Source organism: Eurypyga helias, unplaced genomic scaffold (assembly GCF_000690775.1).
Source record: "Eurypyga helias isolate BGI_N326 unplaced genomic scaffold, ASM69077v1 scaffold3084, whole genome shotgun sequence".
Classification (NCBI taxonomy): Eukaryota; Metazoa; Chordata; class Aves; order Eurypygiformes; family Eurypygidae; genus Eurypyga; species Eurypyga helias.
Genome location: NW_010246681.1, coordinates 12,685 through 39,823, shown reverse-complemented (window position 1 = coordinate 39,823; position 27,139 = coordinate 12,685). Strand labels below are relative to the sequence as shown.

Sequence of the window (27,139 nt, the reverse complement as noted above, 5' to 3'; positions counted from 1 at the left end):
TTAGGCTTGTTCAGCTTTGAGAAGAAAAGGCTCCAGGGAGACCTTATAGCTCCTTCCAGTACCTGAAGGGGCTGACAAGAAAGCTGCTGGGGCACTTTTTGCAAGGGCCTGTAGTGATAGGACTTGGGGCAATGGCTTTAAGTGGAAAGAGGGTAGATTTAAATTAGATATAAGGAAGAAATTCTTCTCGATGCTGGTGGTCAGGCACTAGAACTGGTTGCTCAGAGAAGTTGTGGAATCCCCCTTCCTGGACATGTTCAAAGCCAGATTAGATGGGGCTTGTGAGCATCCTGACTGAAGATGTGCCTGCCCATGGCAGGGGGGTTGGAACTATATGATATTTGCGGTCCCTTCCAACACAAACCATTCTATGAATGATACCATTCATTAAATCACTTGCTTAAGGACAAGAATAATTTTGTACCCACCACACCTAAAAATTTGCAATCAAGTCGAACTCCTTTCTGTTATTTGAGTCAAGAGGAGAGACAAGAATAGAGCAAAGACATTTAGTAAAGTTTGAAACATCTGCCCATGTTGCACCGACAGTGGTGCTTCAAGATATTACCTTTTGATGTCCAAGTGTTCTCCAAACAACTCAACAACTCTCAGAATGTTCCACCCTTGCATGCTTCCCAGAGAAGCATAAGTATTTTCTTTTCCAAGGCCAATATGGCTTTCAGACCATATTGGCAAAGGTGTTGAGCTGTGTTACAGCTTTCCCTTGGCCACTGCAGGCTGTCATCTTGTAAAACACCAGGGGCTTGATCTTTATCTGAAATGCTCTTGGTCCTGTTGTATTTCTGAGTATGAGAGGCACAGAGTCTTATGTCTCCATACATTGGTGGGAAAAGCCACAAAATATCCTTTTCCTGTAAAAAGCAACTATGAGGCCTTAACTACTTGATTGGAAATGTACATACATTTCTTTGATGGCAATATTTTCCTCCTATTTCCCTCTACATTGCAGATAGACTTTGTGATGTTGTGACCAGGGAAGCATGCTTAATTACAACTTGTCCTCCTCGCTTTGGAAAAGCTGAAGTAATGCCATGGTTTTACTGCCTGTCAGTGAAAGCATGGTGATGAAGCCAAGGGATGAAGACCAGCAGGAAAGGACTTGTTATCTAGTAAGCTCTATTATCCTGTTTACTGACCAGACTTATTAGTTGTAACATCAATACTTGGTAGGTCTCTTGTACCTCTTCTTAATGTCACGATACTTTTTAGGATTTGCTGAACGTTAAGCAACAATAACACATATGCAATCTGCAGACAGTTTTGAAAGCTGTCCAAAACCTTTAGCTGGTATATAGATATCTATAAAAACAAAGATATCCTTGCACTGAACTGGCTTCTGAGTGATACATAGGATCTTATATAAAGTGAGGGGTGAAAGTACGGTATGCACATAGTCCTAGGAATAAGAATCTAGATTTTTGCATTGATCGTTTGCCTTGCCTAGTTGACAGGCAAATACAATTTCCAACTTCAGTCTGCTGCAATGCTGACTTTAAATTTAGCTAGTAGCAAACAAATCCTGCATCTTCCACTTCAGAAGAGAATAAGTGCACAATCTTCCAGGTTTTGTTTTCTTTTTGTTGTTTTGAAAGCCCCTGATGTTTAACAGCCCCTTGTTCTTTTTGTTTATGCCAAAAATATCAATTCATAACCCAAACAAATAGACACTGTAATTTGCAAATATTCTCAACAGCTTTCACCTCAGGAAGACAATGACTCTTCCTGTCTTTTCACCCAGTTTGGGAATTATGTACCATTTTCACAGTGGTACATAGTCGGCACTTAAGGCATTTACCAGGACTATTTCCCCAGAAAAGGCCCAGAAGGACTTTCCACATATGAACATGTAGCATTACTTCCCCTCTTGTTAACTCTTCTCTCATCATCTTACTCAGTTTGATTAAGGATAACATCTAAAATCAGAAAGGAGAAGAAAGCCACAGATAGCTTCCCAAATCCAATTAACCCTGCATTCATAAATCCTATTGTCCACCCATGATATCTCTAGTGCAGAATATACGAGACTTGATGTTCTTCAGACAAAGTACTTGAGTGTCTCACCGTGTTTTTAATGTTATCAGTAATAGACTATTTTTAATTTCTTGTTCTCAGGGACAATACAGTTTGTTGGCTGAGCACTGAAGTCATATAACTTCCAGAGTAGCAGCAAGCCAAACACTTTAGTTCAAGAATGTAAGCATAGGATATCCTTCCTTAAAGCCTGTAAAACCCGGATATATTCTTCTACTGGATTTTAATTAAACCAAACCATGCTTTGTAGTAATGCTCTTTCGGGTGTAGCAGGTAACATCCTAGACTGAGCTCTAGATAAACATTCTGAATTGCTGGAAGATTCAGTAAAATGTAATCATATTTATTATTTAGATTTGTGAATTAAAGCGTTTTCTCAGTGTGGAGCATATGGCTATGCTCAGAAACTGCATATTATAATTTGTATTAGTTTTTACTGCAAATCAAAGATCTAAAAAATATGCTTATTTCTGATCTGATTGAGTTTCTTTCAATGGTCCATTTGAGTAATGTGGCTTTTTATGTTCCAGAATATCTCAGCTGTGCAGGGCAAAGAAAGGAAAGCACAGGCTTGGATTCTGTAGATTTCCACTGCCAGACAGTATCACCTGTGTCCTTAAAAAAAAAAAAAAAAAGAAGGAGGGAGGGAAAAGAAAAAGAAAACACCACCAGGGAACATTTTCCACCTGGGAGTGCAGATCAGTATGTTTGGGTCATCTGTAGGTCTTCCTATGCCGTAATAAAACGCAACATCACAGTTTGACACGCCTTTTTTTTTCCTTCCTTTGCAAAGATACCTTAGAATACTTTAAATAATCTCCATCAGAGCACGGTTGTGTCTGGAGTTAGTACTGGGAAGGCACTAGGGAAAGCACAATATACAACAACGACAGCATGGAAATTATAGCTCCCATTGAAAATAAAATTGTGAATTGATGGATATCAACCAAATAAATGAATATTGAAGAGAAAAATATTTAATATTAATTTAACATTATTAATATTTAGGAACCCTGCAGAGGGAAAGCCACTGTAAGCCCTTAGCCTGTTAGATAAGAAAACGCTCAGGAGCTTATATAGTTTTTCATGTGGAGAGATTTGGAGAATGATCTTTTTGTTCACAGTCTGCATCCTAACAGAAATGAAGAATTCTGGTGATTTTGTAGGAGCAGAGAGGTGAAATGAAGTTTTACAAGAAAGGGTCACCAGCCACACAACTTGGGATTTAACATTAGGGTTTCTGTATGACGTTAACAGCAGTCCAAATGTTACTCTTCAGTTTGATTATAGTGAAGGTTAGAGCAGAGAATATTTTCAAATTGAAAAACACCAACAACTGCTATTTTCAGCTAAATCCATAGATACTTTTTCAACAAGGCATCTCTCAAGATAACAGTTTAGTTGATAATTTTTATTTTGTAGGGTTTGTTTTTTTTTTTTTTCATTTTACTGCATATGGAATTCAAATATCCAAGTCAAAGCAGCCAAATTCCTTTCTGAAATTCATAAACAAACACCTCCCTCCAGTGCCTTCATTAATCTCAAGATAAGCATTTGAGATAGGTCAGAGAAAATATCTTCTACAAGTACCATTTCCATGTGCTGAACTAGAAGTCCATGTGAACCATTCAGACTTACACATATAACATTTAGATATCCAAAGCCAAATGAGATAACTCCCACCCCTTCTTTAAGAACAGCACATTGCATGGTTTGCCTGTTGCTGTACAAACAGCTGGACCTACAGGTGCTTCAGTGATCCATAGGACAAACTTTAAAAGTATAAATTAAAGTTATTGTTACTGTTGGTAAAACCAATTTATGGTCATATAAACATTCTTCTGTATTAAGAATGAATATGCTATTAATAAATATTAGTGTCAGTTCCCAGCCTAGTTACATATTCTAGCAACATAGCAGCAGCCAGAGGATACCGTAACAATCTATAAAATGTGATTATATGTGTCTTAGCAACATTTTAGTTATCTAATAACCCTTATTTAAGCAACCATCATAAAACGTGACTTTTTTTCATTAAGCCCTCATTGAAATAAGTATGCTTGGCTAATTAAAAGTAGCAACAATGCCAGTGAAAACTCATGCTGATTCACCCAGGAGAGTGATTATGGATGTCAATATTTCCACCTTGGGTTCACTAGTGCAAATCCAGCCAGATCTGTAGAGATTTCAAGCTATTCCAGATTAAATGTTTATTTGTCTGTCTAATGAAATTATGAATCTTGGGTTTGTTCCTACTGAACAGATGTCCAAAAACCCCTCAAACCCAGCACTACAAGAGGTAACAGCTGTCACTTGTGTTAGTGATCCTGTAAGGAGATAAAGAAAACAGGACATATGTTTACACTGGTCTAACTACTCCTCCCCTAGTGTCATACTATCATGCTGCTACAGGTCAAATGTGAAGTACAGTATGTGAACAGGTCTGGAAATCCTAGGCAAATAATTTAAAAATATTATTGCAAGCTTTTACTTTACATAGTTCTGGTTATAGTAGTTTTTAATTTTATATAAATACTTTTCTATTTTTTTTCTAAAATATGTATTACTTTTTAATTAAAAGTCTTTCCCATTAACAGGTAACAGGTTCATTAAACACTGGAATAGATCACATTGAGCTAACCTTGCTTTTGAGGCGGGATGATTTCTCAAGAGCCATTCTAACTTTAATTACTTCAGAAATAATAGCATCATGGAAAAGAAAATTCATGAGTAAAAGTGAAAAGGCACCATATTTTTGTAGGACATAAATAGAAACAGCAGAAACATCCTTCAAAATAAAGAATAGGTGAAAAGTCCGTGTCAAAGGTGTGTGGACAGTTTGGCAGTGGGGAAGATTCCCTGTGCTGTAGATGTAAATGTCCCCACTCCCCATAGTATCAACTAGCGACATCCCTGAGCATCACATCCACAAACAGGCAGGGAGAGAGAGAGAAAAGTGTCATTTTATGTTACCACATGTTAGTGTGCTGTAGCTCAAGGGTATGTAGTGGAAGTAGATCACAAACCACCAGAAAGGAGAGGTCTTAATGGACATTCGGACAGGTGCTGTATGAGCAGCAGGCTTCCTGCAGTTATATCAGAAGATTACAATATATCAGCCATCTGCTGATGCACAATAAATAACATAAAAGTATTCTGCCTGCAGGCTGCAAGCATTACTGATAACTGGAAACCAAGAACTTTTGGTTGAGTGTATATCCTGCACAAAGGATGACCAGAATTGGTTTGACACTCAGGCTGAATGAAAAGTGATTGAAAAAAAAAAAAAAAAAATCGATTACAAAGTCATGAAGAATTTTAAAAAAATAAACCCTACATTTAAAAAAAAAATCTGGAAGAGAGAAGAATGTTTCCTTGCCTGTGCTAGATACAAACCTTACTGGATTCTGCTGTATTGTTTTTAGTATTATCACTAAATGTGGAGGGCTCAGTAAGTGCCATTGCCTACTGAATTAATACTGAACCAGTATTATAGCAGTAAAGATTTTGTTTAATTATACTGGCTACAATTAAAGTACATAGAATTACAGCAGTAATTATATTTTCATACTTGATAATTTAAAGAGGGACTTATCTTTTCCTGTTCAAAAATTAGGTGCCTGGTTTAAGTCAACTGTCTTTGCTGGATAAAGAGAGACATCTCCAAGTTATGATTCACCTCACGTCTCTTGGAATAGCACAGGTTGACTTCTGCGTGTCTCTTTCTCTTCACTGACTACAGGTGGAGTCCAGTGGACTAGTATAGAGAAAAGGCTCGTGTGCCATATGGCTAAGTTTAGATGAAGTAATGATCACCCTTAGGTTCCTCTCCATTCCACAGGCACTTGCTTCAATGTCTGGATGAGTTCAAAAGGATGTATTTAAAGGTGAGGGTTTCAGTGTTCCTGGAGTTGTGTGTGAAACACTCACTGTCACCTACAAGTTGTGATGTGTGTGGCAACAGAGAAGGTGGATTTTGGACTCAAGATTCTGGATGATTAATTCATTAGTAGAATAGTCTTTGGGAAAATGGATCCAAGGGAAAACAATGAACTTTCTCCTCAATGGGCAGTGTTAATTAAGTGATTTGCAATAGCCTAGATCGGTAGTGGCAGGAGATGGACAAAATTGTGTTAATTATTACCAAAGTCTTGTTGTTAACTAACACTGATAGGAGGAATTAGCCTCCCTTAGTCATTCAGCTGGGAAGAAAATTTCATGGAATCATGAGAAAAAAAAAAAGTAATTTCAAGTGGAACATCTAATCAATCCATATATCTGCTGTGAACTTATTAGTTATCTTCTCCTGTCCACTCACTCATTTTTACCTGGCAAATTTTCTTGCATTTGAAAGGTAAAAAAAAAAAAACAACAAAAACCCCCACAAACAAACAAAAACCCCCAAAAAACAAGAAAGGACAAGAGGTTTTTTTGTACCATATAAATAGTAACTTGTGAAGAGACTCTACCCATTAAAAAGCACTAGTTAATATTAATAACTAGATAAAATGCCTATTATTACCACTGCTAAGGTAGGTTTTCCTTTTAATAACAACTCAATTGAGAGCAGCATCTGGGTTATTTATGGCTTGAAGTTGGACCCTAATAGGGTTTCATCACCAAGCACAGTGCGTGTCTGGGACTTTTGGTCCAAGCTTTAAGTGGTAGCAGAAAGAAAGAAAAGAGCCTAACTGACCATATACGATGTTTTTTGCAACACAAGGGACAACTGTGTTATGCAGCAGTGTGTGCTGGAAGCAGAAACAGCCCAAATTTCTGATATTTCTATTGTTGTCTTGGTTGATATTATCAGCTTCAACGGGCAGAAGGATGGTGATATCTCATTTCTACAGACTACTAAAAGGCATGCTGGAGCTTCTGCATCTCTCCAGGAGTCTTTATTTCCCACTGACTCTTCCCTGGACTCCCAACAATTTTGATCTTTATATTGGTCATCTCATCCCTATGGTCTCCTTGGGCATAAGCAGAACCCAGCTCTGAAATTTAGTTATAGTCTAAAATATTATCCAAATTATCCAAGACTCAGTCAGTTTTGAGTCTCATTGATTTCAGTGGAAACCCAAGGGGAGAACACCCCCTTGGAAATTAGAGTTGGGGATATTTTCATTCTGTATGTGAAGGCATTTTTCACACAATCCTGTACAAACACATATTTACACACAAATATCCTGGTTTTCTGCAGTATATTTTTAATGTGAAGCCCAGCTCCAGACATCTGTACAGTTTTCTGTTTCACTTTATACTGAGTGTTTAAGTGACGTGCTGGCCATGCTGGCCAGCAGCCAGCACACTCATGCTGGCCATGCAGCTTTATCAGAGGCAAAGAAAAACAGAGAAAATACTTTACCATCTTCAGAGATGATAAATCTGAACAGTGCAGGACACTTGACAAAGACAATTTCACCCACACTTGCAGGTTTCCAGCAAGTAATATTGTCCCACATTCCTGGGCAACCTATAAAAGAGAAGGAGGAAGAAAATACATTAGTGGTGGGAATCTGTTCCTTTCTGCACACCGTTACTGCACTTTATAGTTGGTACTTTCTTCTATCCATAAAAATGTGCTCATTTAGAACAATAAACAGTAATCTTCTAATAAGCTTTCCCTGGAATAAAATAATATTCATTCATAAAAACAGCATAAAATATATAGTTGCATGGTACAATAATGACCAGACTCTACCCTGGCAGAAGACAACATTTCTTAGTCCCAGTTAAATCACTAAATATAACAGAAACAAGTTTTCCCCGAGCATGGTATCAACCACCATGGAGCTATCTTTTAGTACCATTTAGCTATCTTCAAGTATTGCTGATGTAAATCTTTAGGAATATTTTATTTAAATTCTATAAATTTCTGTTGGTTTTAATCCTTCTCAGAGGTTTGGTCTTGCACATTTTGGAAACTGACCCAGGGAGATGACTGGAAACTGAAAAACAGACTCTGCTTCACCCTACAGCCAGTTTTGTGGCTATGTGAGGGAAGTTCACCTCTTTCATGTTGTCCATTTTATTAAAAAAAAAAATACTGAAAGTACAAATGTCCTTCCTTGGTAAATAATTGTTGTAATATCATTCACCATCTTTACTATAGTCTTGTCAAAAGGGTTTTGGCCTGTAATGATTTCTTGCATAAACTAAAGACAGAATCAGGCATTTAACAACTGGTCAGACATTAGGCTTCAGGGAACAATGTTTGAATGAAAGATCTGAGTGGTAAGAACCAACCTCTTGTTACAAGTATGCAGAAAGAGAAGGTGATGGGATTGTGGATGGACGCTGTCTCCTCTTAGGATATATATAAAAAAAAATCCCATGTGTAAATACAATAAAGGAGCCAGCTCCTGCCTCTTTCTGATCACTATGTCAAAGACATGGCAGAGTATGACTGACTTTCAAGAAGCAGCTATCTATGCATGACTCCTCCTGTAATTCTGTAAACCACCACTTTATTAGCTCATAAATCTAGAAGGCTTATCCAGTGTACAGTAAAGCTCAGACCAATCTCTTAAATTTCCTACTGATGTCCAAAAACATTACTTAGTGAAGGAGTCACAAATGTGGATCATCATCTACCTCAGCAGGAGAAGAAAGAAAAACTAAATCTAAATAACTCCACTACTTATTTGCATTTGATGTTGAGATCAAGCACATAAGATTATCAACTGTTAAAAGCTGCAAGCTCCACAATTTTTTTCAGTGGTTTTCCATTGATATGTTCTCTCTTTGACTATGCGCCAGGAAAAATAAGATCTTCAGTACAAACAGATAACACTTCAAAGTGTCATATTTTCAGCCTGGCACAAGTACAATTTAATGAGGCTTGGGTGATCAACTTGTAAAAACAGTTTAGGCTTTATCAACTTTGCTGATAGAAACAGATTTCCATCAGTGCAAAGTGTATGCTCAAAGGACTGGACTTGGTGTGTTTTTTCCATCAGCTTCAGTGGCAGCAAATCAAGCCCTATGTTTTCTCACAAAATATAAGCCAGATTCTACCATGTGTGGTGGATAGGGCAGTGATGAGTGATACAGCTTTTGAAGAATTAGGTCAGACTCAAACAACACTGTTATGATGATACACTAATGGCTTATAATAAGCAGTTGATAATCATACCTTCAAAGTAAAGGATGCACCATCAGATCACATCATGTAAATTAATAACTGTATAAAATCCTGATCCTATTAGCTAAAAATCTCTCAGCTTTGCCAGATCCTCCAGAATACAATATTACTGCAAGAATGCTCATTAATTCATTGCAGGAGCTGGAAAAAAAGAATCCTTTACGTTTCCCTCTCCTATCTCTCTTTTCCACTCCTACCCCTCATTGTTTCTTTTGTCAGGTAGGGATCTCACTGTATGAACACTGTGATTCACTAGAACATCTCAAAAAAGTCTCGAAGACTGGGTTTTGAAAAGTTTTGTAATACAATCAACTTTCTAAAGATGGAAATCCAGATCACCTTGAGTGTTATTAAATTTTATTGTCTTTGGTAGCTAGTGTCTGCCCACATGGAAAATACAGTTCCTACCATGTAAGTCTGAAGAGGTGTAGCTTTATAGTTCACTGATGTATGGCACTCAGTACAAAAGGATATGTAAATATCCATGGTAATGAGACATTTGCTTACAAGAGGTATTAGAAACAATCAAAGTGGCTAATGAGATCTTTTGAGAACCACCTACAAGCCTGGCTCACTTAAGTGAAATGAATTTGATAGGAATAGAGAAAGCTTTCTTATTTTTTATTATTATTCCAACAGCAGTTGTCTTCCAAACACTGGGATAATGCAAACTAACTTAGAGAAATGCAGGGAAATCCTCATACTGTGGAAAGAAAAGTGTAGACATGGAATAAATACTTCCTAGCACTGTGAATCTAATTCAGTTATACCAGGTGGCTGGTTTTCTAGTGGTACCATGCAGAGCTAAAAAAATAGCCCCATTTAAAAAAGACATTCTAAGTTTGTTGTACTACAAAGCAATGATGTGCTGACATTGGAAGGCAGGGATAGAGAAGCAGAAAGTGAAGTAATTTTCCTGAGCTACTAAAATAGGTGATTTGACAGAGACTGGAGAGAATTCACAATCAATGATAATGTTGTCTGATCCTGCCTGGAAAACCATATTTGAAACATTTTAAAGCAAAGAAAAGAATGACAAAAAAGTAAATGTAATTAAGGTCAGTGTGCACAATCCCCTTACATTTGTAAACCATGATACAGCCAGAAATTCCTGTTGGGTGAAATCTGCCCACGGAAATCAAGGTGACTTGAGTGTGAAACTACACAGCGGGCTTCTCCACTCACACGGAGAGAATGTCTCCTTTGCCATGTGATGTAAGGATATGCTCAAGCTAATTTTGAAAGAGGTAGCTCAGACACTGCAAGCAGCAAGGTGCAGCTTCAAGTGGGCAAATTTTCCTGGTTCTTGACATGTTAGAAAGCAGTAATAGCAACAGATAATTTTAAAGTGTAAGATTTCATGTGGGCTAGAGTGAAAAGTGGTGGTCTTGTTAATGGATGGTGTTGAAAGCAGGTAACCTTGCAAAAAGCACAAACTCTGCCCTGTCTTCCCACCTCTGCACTGCAACCTGCAGACTGAAATTCACATTTGGTAAACTTTGTGAGATACATCTCTGTTAACATAAGTGGTGTAAAGCTTGGCATCTGACCTTGGGCAACTATCTATGCCCTCTTCATAGCATAGACAGAAGAGTGTTAGTCACTTCCTCTCTGATGGGATGGATGATCCTTTGGGAGTCCTCATCCCCTGTCACTGACTTTGGTGAAAACAAAAAGTAGTCATTCAATTATTGGAATTATTATTATTTAAATATTGGTTTAACTTCAGATGGCTAAAACATGCTTCTACCCTATCCAACAAGCAGTTTCCTCTGTAGTTCATGAGGAGAGAATTTCTAGACAAGGATAATCCCATTTTAAGGTGGTAGTGTTGGTCAATCACACTGTAAGTGTATTTCCATCTCTCCACTGACTACATCTGTAGAACAAGGCTAAGAACTAGCTTAGCCTAGGCAGCTGTCTATTCAATAGCTGAAGTTTCTAGCACCAATACGGTCTGTGTGGTCTTTTGGAGCAGACATGAACCAACTCTGTCCTCTGGGCGGAGGACTGACCACTGGCTCCCTTAACCACATTGCAGTCCTGAGAAAGAGGTCCATCTGAGGACTGGGAGATGTTACTACAGGCTGTGAGTGATGCCAGTATAGCTATGCAGCTCCTGAAAAATTCAGAACACAGTCAAACTACAGTGGCTGCTTTTGAAAAGCCACATGATCAATTCCTAACGTCTCTATCTCAAGCTTCTTGTAAAAGTGAGATAAAAAACTCATGTTTAGACTGAAAGCATCCCCGTGGCAGGATCTACCTCATACTATTCTTGTGAAACGTACTTAAAAACTTAGAGTCCTGATTTCATCTGAATCCACAATATGGATTTTACATGAATTTCATGTAAACCCCATAACACCTAAGCTTAACTTCAATATTGTTACATATGCCCAAGGATGGATCTGACTTAGCCACTGAAGAAGAACAGCTCTTTCAGATAAAGTCCAAATTTCATAACAAAGAGGGAACTATGAATATTTATTATTGCAGGATTTTCTAATGCAATTTTAAATTTATACCTAGCACTAAAACCATTGTAGACATCCTCCCTCCATGGATGTTCACACAAGCTTTGTTCCTGTCTTACACTTCAAACTAAGCCTCCAGGACCAAAACACTTCTAACTTGCTACTCCTGGCAGCTGAAGAGCTTCCTTCTTACCTAAAATGTCTGGACAAACACCAAAATAAAAAAAGAATAATAATAAAAAAAACCCCATAACCAGAGACAGACATGCTGGCAGAATAGCAGTGACATAAAACTCTTCTGAAACTGCTTACAGTCCCTTACTTTCTTTTTCTCCTGCTTTTAAGGCTGTCTTGAGAGTCCTGGTTTTGATAGTGGCTGGATATAAAGCTAGACTTTAGGCAGCCTCATGGCTGAAGTTCACCAAGTTCAAGGTACAGACTTCACTTTAAATCCACTGAGAATTAGGCCCACTATCTTCCACCAATACAGAGTCACTGTTTCACCAGGACTAAGTACAAATTGTTCTTTTTCTATAGATTTGTGTCCTATTTTCTTGTGGTGCCTCTACTGCAACACCCTCACTTACACTCTCTCTATTTAAATCCTCTTAAGAGTATCCACAACATCCTCCCATGTCTTCATCCTGTCCCTAGTGCAACACACCTCCTTCTCATCTCAGCTAACTTTTCGACAAGAGAAGATGAAAAACAAGAGACTTTTTTTTTTTATACGACAAGCCCGTGTGTGCTGATTCACTGCTCATTCACTCCTCTTATAAAATGGAGAGGTCTTACCTGTCTCCTCATCCACGAAAATAATTATTTTGACATCTTTCTTGTACTCAGCAAACCATTTTCACAAAACATGTAGGAATTTGCAGCTTTGGGACTAGTACACGTCTACCTGACTACATTGCTAACTTCATTCTGTGGTGTCAAAATTCTTGGGGAAAGGGGGAGACTGAAGAAAGAAATGACAGGGCAATAGGCAAAGATATTTATGTATTCGTACACAGACAAAAGGGAATAGACAAGAATTTGCATAACATTTGTTTCTTTTGGAAATCAAGAAAAAATCTAAATACATAAAAATTATATTTCTGGATTTTTCATGTATGAAATTAAAGGCTTGAGATGAAAATATATCCTTTTGGCTTATAGCGTTTAGTTTGATTTTCAGTTCTGCTCCTCATGTATTAGTTTAATATATCACCTTCAAGGTCATATTGCCTTCAGGAGAGTAGTATCAAAGGAAATGTAATGTTACATGCCAGCATATTAAACTGAATTATGTGATGCACAATAACTTTTAAAGGGCATTCTACATATAAAGCCGTTTAGAGAAAGGGAGAATAGGAGATAGGTGCTGCCTGTTCTTTCATATATCTAGGTAAATACCAAAATAAATAATGGTTTAAGCAAGGCCTGGGTACGGGGCCGAGATTTTCAGAAGTAATTGACATTTCAATGTAATAGTATCTTACAGGAACTCCTGTTACAGAAATGGTGGTCTTGTAGGTGTTTCAAGTTAGGCAGCAAACTCATAACACTGCCAAATTCCATAGCCTCTTTTGAAAGTCCAAGCCATAAAAGAGTAGGAAAGAAAAATCAACTGACATTCCAAAGTTATAAAAGGGGAGAAAAAACACTAAAGGAAGATATTCTACATCCAAAAAGAGATTATTTGATCATGCACAAGGAAAAAAAACCCATTCCTTCCTTAAAATGTCTTCTATACAAAACAGGTATGAAAGACTGGGTACAAGGGGAAGATGAGCAGGGAAAAAGGAAAGATTTTTTTCCTTCTCAGTTCTGCTTCCAACAGATTTTGGAATTATTTGAACAAAGTCTACTTATTCAGCATATGTTATCTGATACCACCTTGTACTGTCTAGCATGGCATTCATTCACCTTAACAGTATAAACATATATGTAAATTTGAGCTGAGTTCGACATTTCTTCTACAGCGCATGAAGAAAAACAGACACCTCCGGAAGGCACTGCTGGAGGGTTTCTAAGATAAATTATCCTCTAGAGATGCATATTTTCTTCCACCTATTAGAAAACCTAATCTTAGGCTTAAAACAACTGAAAACAGAGCACAGGAATTCCACATGTATAATCCAAGTGACTGACTTAGGGCTGTATGTGAAGAAAAATAAACTGTGGTCAAACATACCAGCAGCTGGCCCACCCAAAGTTATTTTCCATTAACTTTCTCTAGCTAACTGCTGCCCCGGTATAAAGCTATGCAATACTATTACGATGATTTTTATGCAATGATAATTATATAGATTATAATAGCATTATCTGCTGGGACATCATTATCAGTAAAGTGAGTTGTTTTATGGAATGACATTTTTCAGACATCTAAGATGTACTAAGTGCAGCACAGTTTCCAAAGAAAATTAAAATATTAAAAATATGAACTTAATTTGTGAAAGAGAGCATTGGAAAAATGGTTTGAGGTATTTCACCTCTTATCTACCAAGATAATCCTACATTATATTTAAAAAAAAAAAGTTAAAGAAACAGAAACGATGTTTTTATTTTGAGTGTTATGGTGTGTTTGATACCATAACAGTAGAAAAAGATGATCTGAAGATGGCAGGCTTCAGCTCTCAAAAGATTAAGTGCATATGCTTTGCATTTGCCAAAAATATATTGTATTATTTTAGGACTGGAAGCTAGGTTGTTGTGTTGTGGGTTTTTTTTTTTAAACCAGAGTTCAAGAGAGGATTTCACTGTGTCTGTATGTTCTGCACTACTCAAGCACTTTTATTCACCCTCTGACTACTTTAGCAGTGAGCCACACAAATAATAAATTAGAACTCTGTCCTTACGCCTACTGTTTTGGTGGGGAAAATGTAGATACAAGGCACACACAAGTCACTGTTTGACCCTGATTTGTCTCAAAGCTGGAAAGATAATAAAGATTTTCTCATTTGTGCAAAAATTCAACCATTAGAACTACTCAAGAGGGTGAAAGTTTCTTGTCTACATGTCATGTGAAACACACCTCAAAAGGAAAGGTTAATACTGGATTATTTTTTCCCTTGAACATTTTAAACATACCAGAGATCAGCTTTTACATCAAAAGAGCAGTTATCCATATTTAGAGAGGCATAAAACTTTTTTCTTCTTTTAAAGCAGTTTAATTGTTTACAATCACAGATATTTATTCTAAGGTCATGCTTATTGAGGTTCTTGCATTGTTATCTGCCAAGAAAACTTCATCCAAGAAAATCTCCAGGATCCTTTAAGGACTGCCAACTAATTGGCCTTAGGTGAGCTTTGGAGAGTTTTAAAGGGAAATTTCAGTTTGGCAAAATCTTTGGGACATTTCTCTGTCTAATTATACGGAAGTGTAAAAAGCCAATAATTGGGAAATATTGAAATATGTTTTTAAAAACTCAAAAACTTGATTTAAGTACAATAAAAAGGATTGGTTATTCACCTATGAGAAAGTCACCACTTCGTTGTTCTGAAGGCAGAGAGACTCTGTGAAATTACTCAAAAATTGGTAGATTTTATTCCAACACTGCTGGAGGACAGAATGACACTTACAAGCTGCCAGAACCTGAGCCAGTGCCAAGCTCACCAGCTGCGGGTGATCTGGCATCACTCAGGACATGGGTTATGTGAGATCATGGGGTACTGCTGGAAGCAGCCTTGCCTGGCAGCAGCTGGTACCCCTCATTTCTTTTCTTGCTGGCGGCAGATGAAAAAACTGTCATCATCCTACCCTACAACCACACCATTCTGACTCACTTCCCTCCCTTCTTAGTAGAAGTGATGATGAATTTTTCTTTATCAACCCTATCTTCCATTAATTTACCAAGCTGAGAGAAAGGGGAAAGGGGAGACTATTCCACCAGCACCTAGGAGGCTTTGCATACATCACAGTGCTACAAATCTTAATCCTTCAGATTTGACTAGAATCAAAGCAATTTCTGGGAGGAGTGTAATAACAATACTGGCTGAAGTTTGCAAAGTTAAGACAAATTTTGAGAAGAAAGCAATACAGTAAGAACTAGAAAGAGGTGATCCTCTTCCATAAAACCTTACCTTCCTCTGACAGACTCTACCCAAATGGACCCTCCCCTTCATCACAGGTACAACCCATAAATAGTGATTGACTAAGGACAAGGGGGTGGAGCACCATCAGCTGTGTACTAGCTTTTTGATCATTTTCAATTAGCAATGCTAACTAAGCCTGAATTGATGTGGTGACAGAGAAGCTGGATAGAAATAAACTTATATTTTATATTTATATATAAAACTTAGAAAATATTACATATATTTTTCACTACAAATATTAATGTGCCTGACAGAAAAACCTAGGGCCATAAGTAAGGAATCTTTCCAAGCTGTATAGCTCAACAGTTCATTGACACTTTTGCAACTCGTGGAAAGTGGTGATATTTGGACCACTACGAGATTTATGGGCCTCTGAAGAAGATATCTGGAAAGATCACTAGTTGTCATGGATACAGAGAAAGTAGAATATTTTTCACCATGTCTTTTTGGTGTTTTGGAGTTGGCATTGCCTTGAAAATGGAGAGAGGAGTTGGTTGCATGGAAGACCATGAGAATATTTAGTAGCAGGTCTCTTGAACACTGACGTTTGTCATTAACAAATTCAGACTTTAAAATAATTTCTGTCACAAAAGAAAAAAATTATAACATATTCCTTTGATTTTTTAGTTTCTAACTAATATCACAACATCATTAATATGGGACTAAAATAGGACACAAACCTTAAAACAATCTCTGCGTATGGGGTTATGCTTCAGTCCTAAAAAAATCCCAATATGGTAGAACAGGATTTTCAATGGGACTTATTCAGGCAAATCCTGAGGCCGACAATTGCCTAGCTGTGCTGATTTTTTAAATGTTTTTCAGGCATTTTGTCTTGTTTCTTAAAGGATAAATAGATCCAACAAATCAGACGGACATTTAACAACTGAAAATAGCAACTGACCTCAAGTCAACATGGCTGATAATTACAGAACTTATATTAAATTCTGTTGTTAAGTTCCCTCAAAGGAATTTACAAATTATCATTATTTAGGTTTCATGGCAGCTCAGGGGGTAAGAAATTTTTCTACTCTTTTTACAGCTGGAAACCAAACCAAACCAAAACAAAACAAAATAGTGACATTGAAAGCTAAACACTCTCCAGAGCAAGAGTTGTAACAGAGCTCAGAAGCATGCTGCTCCTTCATATGCAGAGTCCTGGCCTGCACTTTCTTCCTTTTCTATTGCTTATAAATAGAGTTATCTCAGTGGAAAAGGCACGTCTGTAGTAGAAGATAACTTATAACAGATCTTGGGCCAAATTCATTCCTGATGTAACCACAGTGACGCCATTGTGGATACCCTTGAGAGGCATTTATTCCTTGTTTACTCCTTCAAATCTTCTGAGAATGAGAAATGACTGAATTAAATAACTTAATTTCTTCCAGTGTGCAAATTCCATAATCTCTCCTGGAAATTGTTCTAGTGGTGAGTCAAGCAATTCTTTATTAGAGCCCATGGGACCTTATGATCTAGTGGAGGAAACAAAGGAAATAAATACATTATAAAAAGCCAGTTCATACTCTGTTAACAGGCATGTTAACACATTGCATTTCATACTCCCAAACAGGAAGACAGAAGCTGCATTTTGTTTAAGTTTTTAGAGTTACTGAAAAAGAAATCTTGAAACAAAGGTGTGATTCAGTAACAATGCCAGAGTTTAACAAAGCCTGTCTCCTGTTTCATATTGAACTTCTCTGACTCTGCCCATAATGTATTCAGAGAGTAGAAAAAATAAATGCAATCCAGCCTCACAAGGATTTCATACACCTGAGAAATTTTGGTCAGTGAGGGGTATCAATAGATTAAAATGGAGGTAGAGTGTATGATGAAGGGGACAAGGGAGATGCTAGGGAAGCATGGAGAACTGTCATGATCATTCCCCTGGCAATGAAGAGTGGATGATTTCAATTTATTATTGCTTTTTAGATTTTTTTCCAGAAAGAATTTTTGCAGAGTAAGATGGGGAAGAAATAAAATGGAATGTAGACTGGGAAGAAACTACCAGTGCCATCACCAGCAAGCAGGGGCCACATATTTTTAGTCCAAAAAAAAAAGCAAATGTGTACTCACTACTCACAACACTTTATTATGTAAGCTACAAAATACAAAATCTCCCAAAAGCCTTTAGTAAAATACAAAAATCCAAAATGTATAAACATCCTAATGAGACATAGGAACAGGTCAGAATTATTTCTGATGTCTTCGATAGGTGAAACATTAGGTGAAAATGCCCAGAAAAATAAGAAACTGACACAGGATGGCCCAAAATTACAGTGGTGGTAGTGTAAAATCTGAACCACTATAGAAAAGATAATTCCCCTTTTCTTGCCTTTAGATCAGATCCTTGGACAGCAAGGGTGGTGGATCTGCTTGTCTAAAGTCTGGAAGGATACAGGAAGAAATGTGAAGCACTCATTAGGGAGTGCTGAAGCTGCCAACACTACTTGATGATTTATGGTAGACGTCCAGTATCATCAGTTTCAACTTCCAGGCATATAGAGATATACATCAAACCTCCAAAACTGCTAGTTTAGGCACTACCTCCATCAAAGCCATTACAGTAGTCATTGCGGGAAATAGTATTTTAGGAAGAATGTGGGGTTTTACCATATTTGGAAAAAAAAAATGTCTGCAGATACTAATTTTTCTTTTCATTCCTCCTGTAAGTAAGGAGTTAATTCCAAAAAAGTAATTGAATTTCTACATGTATAGAGCTGCTATAAACTGAAGACAAATTGATTTAGAGAATTTAGAGGTGGATTAAAAGGGAAAATTGAAAGTTAATTAGGTATACTATTCCTTCTCTCTCTCTTCTTACTAGAAAACATTAAAGATCTAATAGAAAAAAATTGTTCTGTGATATTTCTCACAAATGTGTGTAGGCAGGTAATTACACTCCCATCTGAAGTAATAAATAACTATGAAAATTTGCATATATACAGTGAATATTCTTTTACTGGAATATAGAATAATTTTAGAAAAATAAGGCTAACAGAATCTATGAAGGTCATAAAGATTATTCCCTGCACCCAGACAAAATAAATCATAACTAAAATATCAAAAATAATTTGGGGACATCTCATTGTCTGTGATATTGTTATTACCTGGACAAAGGATGAGAAAAGCACGTTACATGACACAATTCTGCACACTTGAGTTATAGAATAGCAGTCCAGCATCTTCTTTATATTTCAATAATTTTTGACTTGCAGAGACCGTGATAGCATCAGTGTCATATATAAAGGTGGCAAGAAATTTCTTCACAATATTCTGAGAGTGAACAGATGTCATATTACTTTGCCAATAGAAAATTAACCCCTACTGTAAAAGTCGGTTAGATGTAGGAATTATTTATAAGTATAAATAGGTATGTATACAGGTATAGAGTATAGATATAGTTTTACGTATATCCTAGGATAGGTTACTCTGTCCATAGACTAACTGTTTAGGGTACACGTAGAAGAAAAATGAGAAAGCGCACAAAAATGCTCCATCTGTAACCCAAACAAGAACATTTATTCATGTCAACAGGAATGATCAGCTGTTTTAATCATACCATTTGAACTTTTCTTTATCAGTTTTCAGTACAGAAGAATAATGGGACAGAAATCAGTGATTCCGGTATATTCTGTATGAAGACAATTATAAGATACTTCTACTGGCTAGGAGTACTATATTAAATTTTGTTTCAGCTTATTCAATTATGGTAGCAATGGGTTCTGTTTTAAGTAGTTTGCAGGTTAGCAGAGAAGGGGTAGAATTATATTAGTCATTTGGCTGTATGACCAAAACCTGGAGCAGATTGAAGTACTTTCATGTCTTGGGAACAAAGATGAGGCATGTTTTCAAAATGTATACAACAGTCCTTCCGCTCATTTTAATGAATTGTTTATGGTCGTTGGTTCAGTTTGGCTTTGCTCTTGTAACATGTTACGGCAGGTTAGCAGAGAAGGGGTAGAATTATATTAGTCATTTGGCTGTATGACCAAAACCTGGAGCAGATTGAAGTACTTTCATGTCTTGGGAACAAAGATGAGGCATGTTTTCAAAATGTATACAACAGTCCTTCCGCTCATTTTAATGAATTGTTTATGGTCGTTGGTTCAGTTTGGCTTTGCTCTTGTAACATGTTTTGGGCATACTTTTGTTACACAGTCTAATTGTTTTTTTCTTCTAAAGAATGTCATTGTGCATGGACTTCTATTTCCAGTATTTTTTTTTTCACACAGATCCAGGTTAATCACTCATTTATCACCATTTTATGGTACCTGCAGCTTTCTCTTCACTCATAAATACATAATTATTCTAGCTTTGCCTTTTGTTTAGGTTGTGATTTCTAGTTCTTTTGTTTCACTGTGCTTTCTTTGATTTATTTTTTTGTAAAGGAAACAAATCAATCAATTTTAGCATCTGTGTGAACATGAAATTTATGGTGTGATTATAAAAAGTGCAAGCTGCTTTAGAAAGGCAGGCATTCAGGAAGTCTGAAATGGCTTTAGGGTAATCAGAAAGGCAAGGGAAAAGATCAATAAGAACATGCTGAGGTGCTTGTCCACAAGTCTCAACTATCTCCTCTTGAAGGGTGAAAACTAAACCATCTAACTTCAGACGTGTCTTACCCAGCAAAGCTAGTTGGGTAAGGTTCCCATTGGGTTTACTCAAAAACAAACAGATTAAATCAGCCAAAAAATAAAATAGTATATTTGAATTATGGAGGAAATCCAGGACTGGAAAGTGAAATACACAGCTCAACTCTTTGAGACTGTGGATACACCTTGAGTGGGACTTATCTTGTGTGTTAAGACACCTTAATCTGGCTGTTTCAACATGCAAACTGAATGTAGATCTCAGGATCTATCAACTGTACAAGGAGTCTTGGGAGACTAGCCAGCTAATTTAGCCAATAAATCAGATTTTTGTTCCCAAAGGAGATCATTTTCCCTTAAATACAGAGCTCAGTATAGTTGTCTTTGCTGAAACACGTATTGAAATCGCCTGTTGAGTTCAGTGGGAATTGACCTTGCCTGTTGACAGCAGGAGAGTTACACCTGAAGAGCGAGAGCTGTTCCTGGTGCTGACCGCAGAGCCCTCCTGCTACCGGCTGGCTGTGAACTGCTCTTACTTTGCTAAAAGGAGTGTTAAGTTTATCATAATCTTAAAAGCGTGATTTTTTTAGTGATCTTTTCAAAAAACAAGCTGGTAGCTATAAATATATTATTAGCTGTGAGGTGTGTCTGTTTGGATACCTCGGTATGGCTTGAGACTCAAAACTACCCATGTTAAAAACAAAAATTCTCCTAAACTACATGTTACAGGGTGGTGCAAGAAACAGGTAACTATTTTGATTCATCTGTAAATCATTTATAAGACATTATTTATTCATCGAGCTGCCAAAATCACGTCTTCATAGCATCTAGGAGCAAAATTCAGAAATGAAAAGAGGAAGAAAGAATCTCTATTTTGAGTTCAGTCTGAAGTCTGGAGAGGTTATACTATCCTACTGCTTAAGCGTTTGAAAATTAAAAAAAAAAAAAACCAAAACAACCAAACTTAAAATAGGTATCGAAGACAGGCTGGTTGAATCAATGTTTTTGTCCTTTGTGGTGGTTTTTTTTTTTTGTTTGTTTGTTTGTTTGGGGTTTTTTTTGTGGAGGAGCCTACATGTCCAATTTAAGCAAACATTCAGCTTTCAGCCAACTAACATGAGACTAGTTTCACCTTTAGACTTCAGTATGGCATTGCTAAAGTATTCCTGCACTACAGAATAACCTATTACTGTGGTACAACTCATATTAGAAAATGAAATCTCAAGGTGGGAAGAGTAACAACAGCACAGGCCAAGTTCATTTTTTCCTAGTATAGCATGTAACGTTCTTCTCTCTAGAATGAAATATTTCAACACATTAAGCTTTATGATCCCCAAAACAAAACACATGAGAAGTGTTCTCTGCGTTTACAAAAAGGCTGGAAAACTGCACGACATTGAGATATCTTTTTCTTTTCATGTTCATTCTATTTCATAGGAGGAATTTGGAGAAGGAATTGCACATTTTCTTCCCCTCCCTTTTGCCAGGACCAAATTACCATGCACATTCTGAGTCAGCAGTTCTGGCTAGCAGCTCATGGGCAAAGCCAAGGATCTCCCTTTCCCCATCCCCCTCCTCCCTTGCACAGAAACTAAAACAATTACAATGATTATTGGACATGCAGTTCCTGCTGTCTTGCTCTTGCAGTGATGGAAAAAGCCATGAAATTCAGTAGATACTGCAGGGCTGTCTCCACTTTCTGAATCTCTTTAGCATCCTGAACAGGAGACAAAGATCTGACCCATTGTAATAAAAAAAAAAAAAAAAAAAAAAGTCATAGCTTAAGTGTTGTCTCATGAAGTATAAATATAAAGAAATCTGTGGAAAAAAAAATAGGGCTTAGTAAGGGCTCAGGCAGTTGATATTAAAGTGTTATTATGCTTATAAGTTTCTTTTCACTTCTGCTTTTTAAGATTAATAAAACTGAATTATTTCACTTTTTCCATGGTGAAAGGAGTACATATAGATTTTTTTTTTATGGCTTAGCATACGGAGTAGTTAATAACTTGTTATAGGACTTTTACGTGCGCCTCTGTTTGACGATGATTTAACTTACTCTTCTTCAGTTTTATTTTGCTGAGGAAAAATCAATATGCACAATCTGTCAGGATTCCAAATTATTACACTTATTCAATTGCATATATTATTGAGTAGGCAGTTTCCTGTAATGAAGTTCTTGGCTTAAGCTTGTAAAGTATATTAAGAACTAGTGGATGTAGCTCAGAATAAGCCGAAACAAGAAATGAAATTGTACAGTTGGGCATTTTAGTCATTGGCTACCTATTTAGGGATATCAGTGCTTTGCGAAGTCTCATAAGAAAAAAATACTTCACAATAAAGAACAGGCTAAGAAGACTGTCTTGTGTCTTTGGTGTAACAACACTTGATCCATGACTAGGGCTTTCCAAGTGATCCTACAATACAGACAGACATCAAAAGGGGTGTTTCTAAATATACAGAATGTGGTATGTCAGGATGTTCCTCTGTAAACCTATACACTGGTGAAAAGGAAGTGATTCTTAAGAGTGTACAGAAAATCTTCAACTGAAATTATTAACAGAAAGACATTGGATTTGGATCTAAACCTTTCTTGTTCCTGTCACATTTACTGTTTTCTCATCATTGCCCGAAGTACAGGCAAACATTCCCATTAACAAGCAGTAACTGGTGAATGTGCTTACCAGTGAAAGTCAACTGACCAATTACCAACACCTACATTTGAATGATCCTCAAAATTTTTGTAGCAATAGACAGAAATAGGCAATACTAGAGAACAATGTCTCTCATTTGAAAGCAGACCTTTGAAATAGGTCTGATGAGTCATTCACACAAAAATCCAACTTTTGTCCACTGGTTGTGAAGGCAGCTTTGGGTCAATAACAGATAAAAATATCTATGGTATAGAAATCTCAAGATTCATGAAAAAATAATCCATGCTCTCTCTATGCAAAAAATACCCTAACTTGATATTGTTCTCATTTTCATATCAAGGTACATAAGAATAGTCAAGGGAGTTCAAACTATGCCACTTTCATAGCAGGATCACAAAAGTTCTATTGTATCCCAGAAAATAGGTTCCAACCTGTCCACTTGCTGGGCTACGACACTTCAAGGCCTACTAAACCTACCTTTAATTAGAGATGGAATGAAGGGTTGAATAGAAAATAGGAAGAAACAGAAGGACTCTGCATGATACTGTCATTGTCGTCTCATGCAAATTACCAACTGGTTGATCACAGTCTCCATGTGCAAGAAAAAGGGATAGTCTGGTCATGCTTTCTTTCATAAAGTCCCAGGTTGGGGCATTGGTCTCCACTTCTCTTGGAAAAGCTTTGTATGATCTAAAAGTTCATAGCCCCGTCAGCTGATGAAAAACCAGTGTCACACACTCTGTCTCTATTCTAGTGTTTCTATGCCCTTTTGTACCTCTTCCCAACACAGAACCAGAAGAAGAAACAAGAATCCAGACTGCCATTGTCAGCAACAGGATACATCATTACATATGGGGAGCAATTGTGGGGTAGAATGGGAACCGGAAGATGTATTACAGATCCTTCATTATACCAGGGTGATAAAACATAACATTAACACAGCCAAGAATCCTACCTCCAATCTATATCCATAGAGCCTATTTTACTCACTGGCCATACTGTATGAATTCATTAGTCACAGAATCCCAAACGTGAGGAATTATAGAAAGGATCAACACTTTTATTTGCTCTTTATTAACTATTAGAATATGCACCAGTATTTTTTACAACCTTCTAGGCTTTTATAAGTTGAAGCAGAGAACATAAATTATTTCTGTATTGTCCTTTCCTTGCCTTTGGGTAATTCAACTAATACAACCAAACTCTCTGGATAGGTCTGTACTGTAATCCTGTTAAATCTCTGTTAAAAACAATCAAACATTTCTATGATAGTCAGTGCTCAGAATACTTAATGTTAGTAATCTATTTTTTTTCTGTCTCTGCAATCAATATAAAAACATAGCCTTTTTTTCATAGGTTGATTAAAATCATTCATCAAACAAACTTTCCTTTATTTTTTTAGAGGAGTCTCTTAGGAAACATGACTAGTTCTCTGGAAATGCCTATCTCTTTCCATCAAGATTCATAGAACCATAAAATCATAGAACTTAGTCCAAACACCCTGCAATGAGCAGGGACATCTTCAGCTAGATCAGGTTGCTCAAATTTCCATCCAACCTGACCTTGAATGTTCCCAGGAGGGCATCTACAGCCCTCTGGGCAACCTGCTCCAGTGTTCAATCACCTGATTCAGTAAGGCTTATAGCTCTTTAAGTTCAGACTAAGAAACCTAAATATGTATGTCTGTATGCAAACAGAAGCAGGCTTCAGTTGCCTCACTGCATGTCACTAGGAGCACCTGAGATATTACCTGATCTCCCTTCTTCTGTTCCAATATTCCAATTACTCCTGTAAGTCTGTGCTACATCCTCCATCCATGTGTGGGTGTCTCAGATACCCAAGGCATATCAAATGCTACTGGATATCTGTCTCTACATAAGAAAATCCCATCCGCAGTGTCTCATCTTTCATTATAATCCACAAAGTCAATATATTTACTGAAGTCCTGAAAATAATGTCAGTGATAAAATGAAGGTGTCTGGAGGTGAGGATCTGCACTCAGAAGTCTTCTGTTTTTCATCACTGGTCATTGAGGGAGCCTGAGTGACTAACTTAGACTGAACACAGAATTTTTAGATAGCTACATCAGGTATTTCCACTGTAAGCATTCAACTTATTTTAACAAAGGTATATATTTAGTGCAATTTAAGATGCGTCAGGGGATTAAGTTGTCAGTCCAGATAGACACAGATCTTCTGTAGGTCCATGTCAGAATGTCTTGATACCCAAAGGAATCCAGAGATGCTGTTTATGTGCACTGGTCCTAAAAATCTCCAAAGTAATTCCCTAATTCTCTTATTTCAGGAACTCATTGGACACTAGAATGCAATTTACAGGCAAAGTCTAGGGTTCATTTAGGATTTCTCTGAAATGTAATCACTGCCAATGCAGAGAAATTCGAAGTCAATCAGTGCTGCCTTAAACCATGATCCATCACTAGAAATAAAGAGCCTAGAAAGCAGTCAACTGTGCCATTGATTCCAGCAAGAATCGAATTCGCTCTCCTAATGCTGTGTTTTTCTCAGCGATACTAACAATCTAAAGAAGCAATAAAGGCTCATTTCTGTCAGAAAATACAGCAGACAGCCACAGAATATGTCATGGGACTAAGAACAAAAGAACATTTTCACAGAATTACCTTTTAAAAGAATATCCAGTTGTCTGACATATGACTCGCTCATTTTTACAGAAATACAACATGTTTTTAAGACCTTCATGAAAACACAGTTTGCATGCAAGGCAATGCTCTAATTCAGCACTGAAATGTAACTGCTTCTGCAGAAGACTGCAGCAGCTGCCTAATGGGATACAGCACAAGCACACAATTTAAAAAGAGCTGCAAAGGTCTGCTGAAGATCATACTAAAATCATAAGTGGTCACTCAGTTGTAATTCAGCTAACATGTTATTAGTCGTTTGGGGATTTTTTTTTTCTGCCATGGTACTACAGATATTAAAAAGGTAAATGATTGTATTTTGTCACAGCTTCCAGCTGTCTGCAACTGAAGATATCAACAGATCACAGCAGCACAGGAAAGACCGCAACTCCTTTCATTGAATTTGTTTTTTAACTGCAGTGATCTTGCATGTCATACTTGCCATTGCATGTAATGGTCATAATTGCAGCTTGGAGCAACATGAATTAAAACAACCCCCGTGCCCCACAGGTAAAATCCTTTGCAGACACATTTACTGCATTTTGCAATTGAAAATGGTCATGAAAAAAAAAGCCAAAACCAAAAAGCAAAAGCAAGTAAAAGAGTATATGGGGCAAACCCTCACTCACTGATAGCCTCTGCATATAATGTAAAGAAGCTGCTCCTCTTTACTCCAGATCATCTTCTCACTGCACATTGTGTATGTCATGTAGTGGAAGGTAAGACTGGGCTTCTTGATACTATTTAACTCCAGACACCATCTCCCAATGGTGTGGTTTAATGAACTAGCTGTCACCATAGAAACAACGAACTCACAAGTGGAACTGTGTAAATAATTGATATTTTGTTTCAGTGGTTAAACAAAAAAAAAAAAAAGGAAAAAGTCCCTATTCCTTTCAATTTAGTAAGATTTCTTCCTTTGTTTTGGCTGACATGAAATACAGAGGTGGGCAGGCAGATAGGAAGTTTTATTTTTAGGTTTTAATTTTAATTTTAACTTTTCTGGTTTGGTTTTTTTTTTACAGTAAATTTAAGTAGTAATACTTCTGAAAAAACGTGATGTCATGAAACATCAATATAACTTTATTGTGTCAGGATGGAAGCATAAAGGCTCTTCAGGAAGGACAGACAGGGAAGATGTGGAGGGGCCGTTGCTCTCTATGTCAGAGACCAGCTGGAGTGTGTGGAACTCCACCTGGGGAGGGATGAGGAGCTGACTGAGAGCTTATGGGTCAGGATTAAAGGGAGGGCAGGAGGAGGGGACACAGTAGTAGGAGTTTGCTACAGGCCACCTGGGCAGGATGAGCGAGTGGATGAGGCCCTCTACAGACAGATAGCAACAGCCTCACGTTCACATACCCTGGTCCTCATGGGGGACTTCAACCACCCCGATATCAGTTGGAGGGACAACACAGCAGGGCACAAGCAAGCCAGGAGGTTCCTCAAATGCATTGATGACAACTTCCTTATCCAAGTGATAGAGGAGC

At 37.3% G+C, this 27,139-nt stretch overlaps 1 protein-coding gene across 1 annotated transcript in view; it reads right to left on the bottom strand.

Moving 5' to 3' along the window:
- The window catches only part of ADCYAP1R1 (adenylate cyclase activating polypeptide 1 (pituitary) receptor type I), a gene marked incomplete at its 5' end in the record, with an annotated part of 85,840 nt that overhangs the window by 47,843 nt on the left and 10,858 nt on the right, over positions 1-27,139 (bottom strand). The window contains one exon of the mRNA XM_010150472.1: positions 7,421-7,528. Coding sequence (XP_010148774.1) covers positions 7,421-7,528 — 108 coding nt within the window. The remainder of the gene's footprint in view (positions 1-7,420; positions 7,529-27,139) is intronic.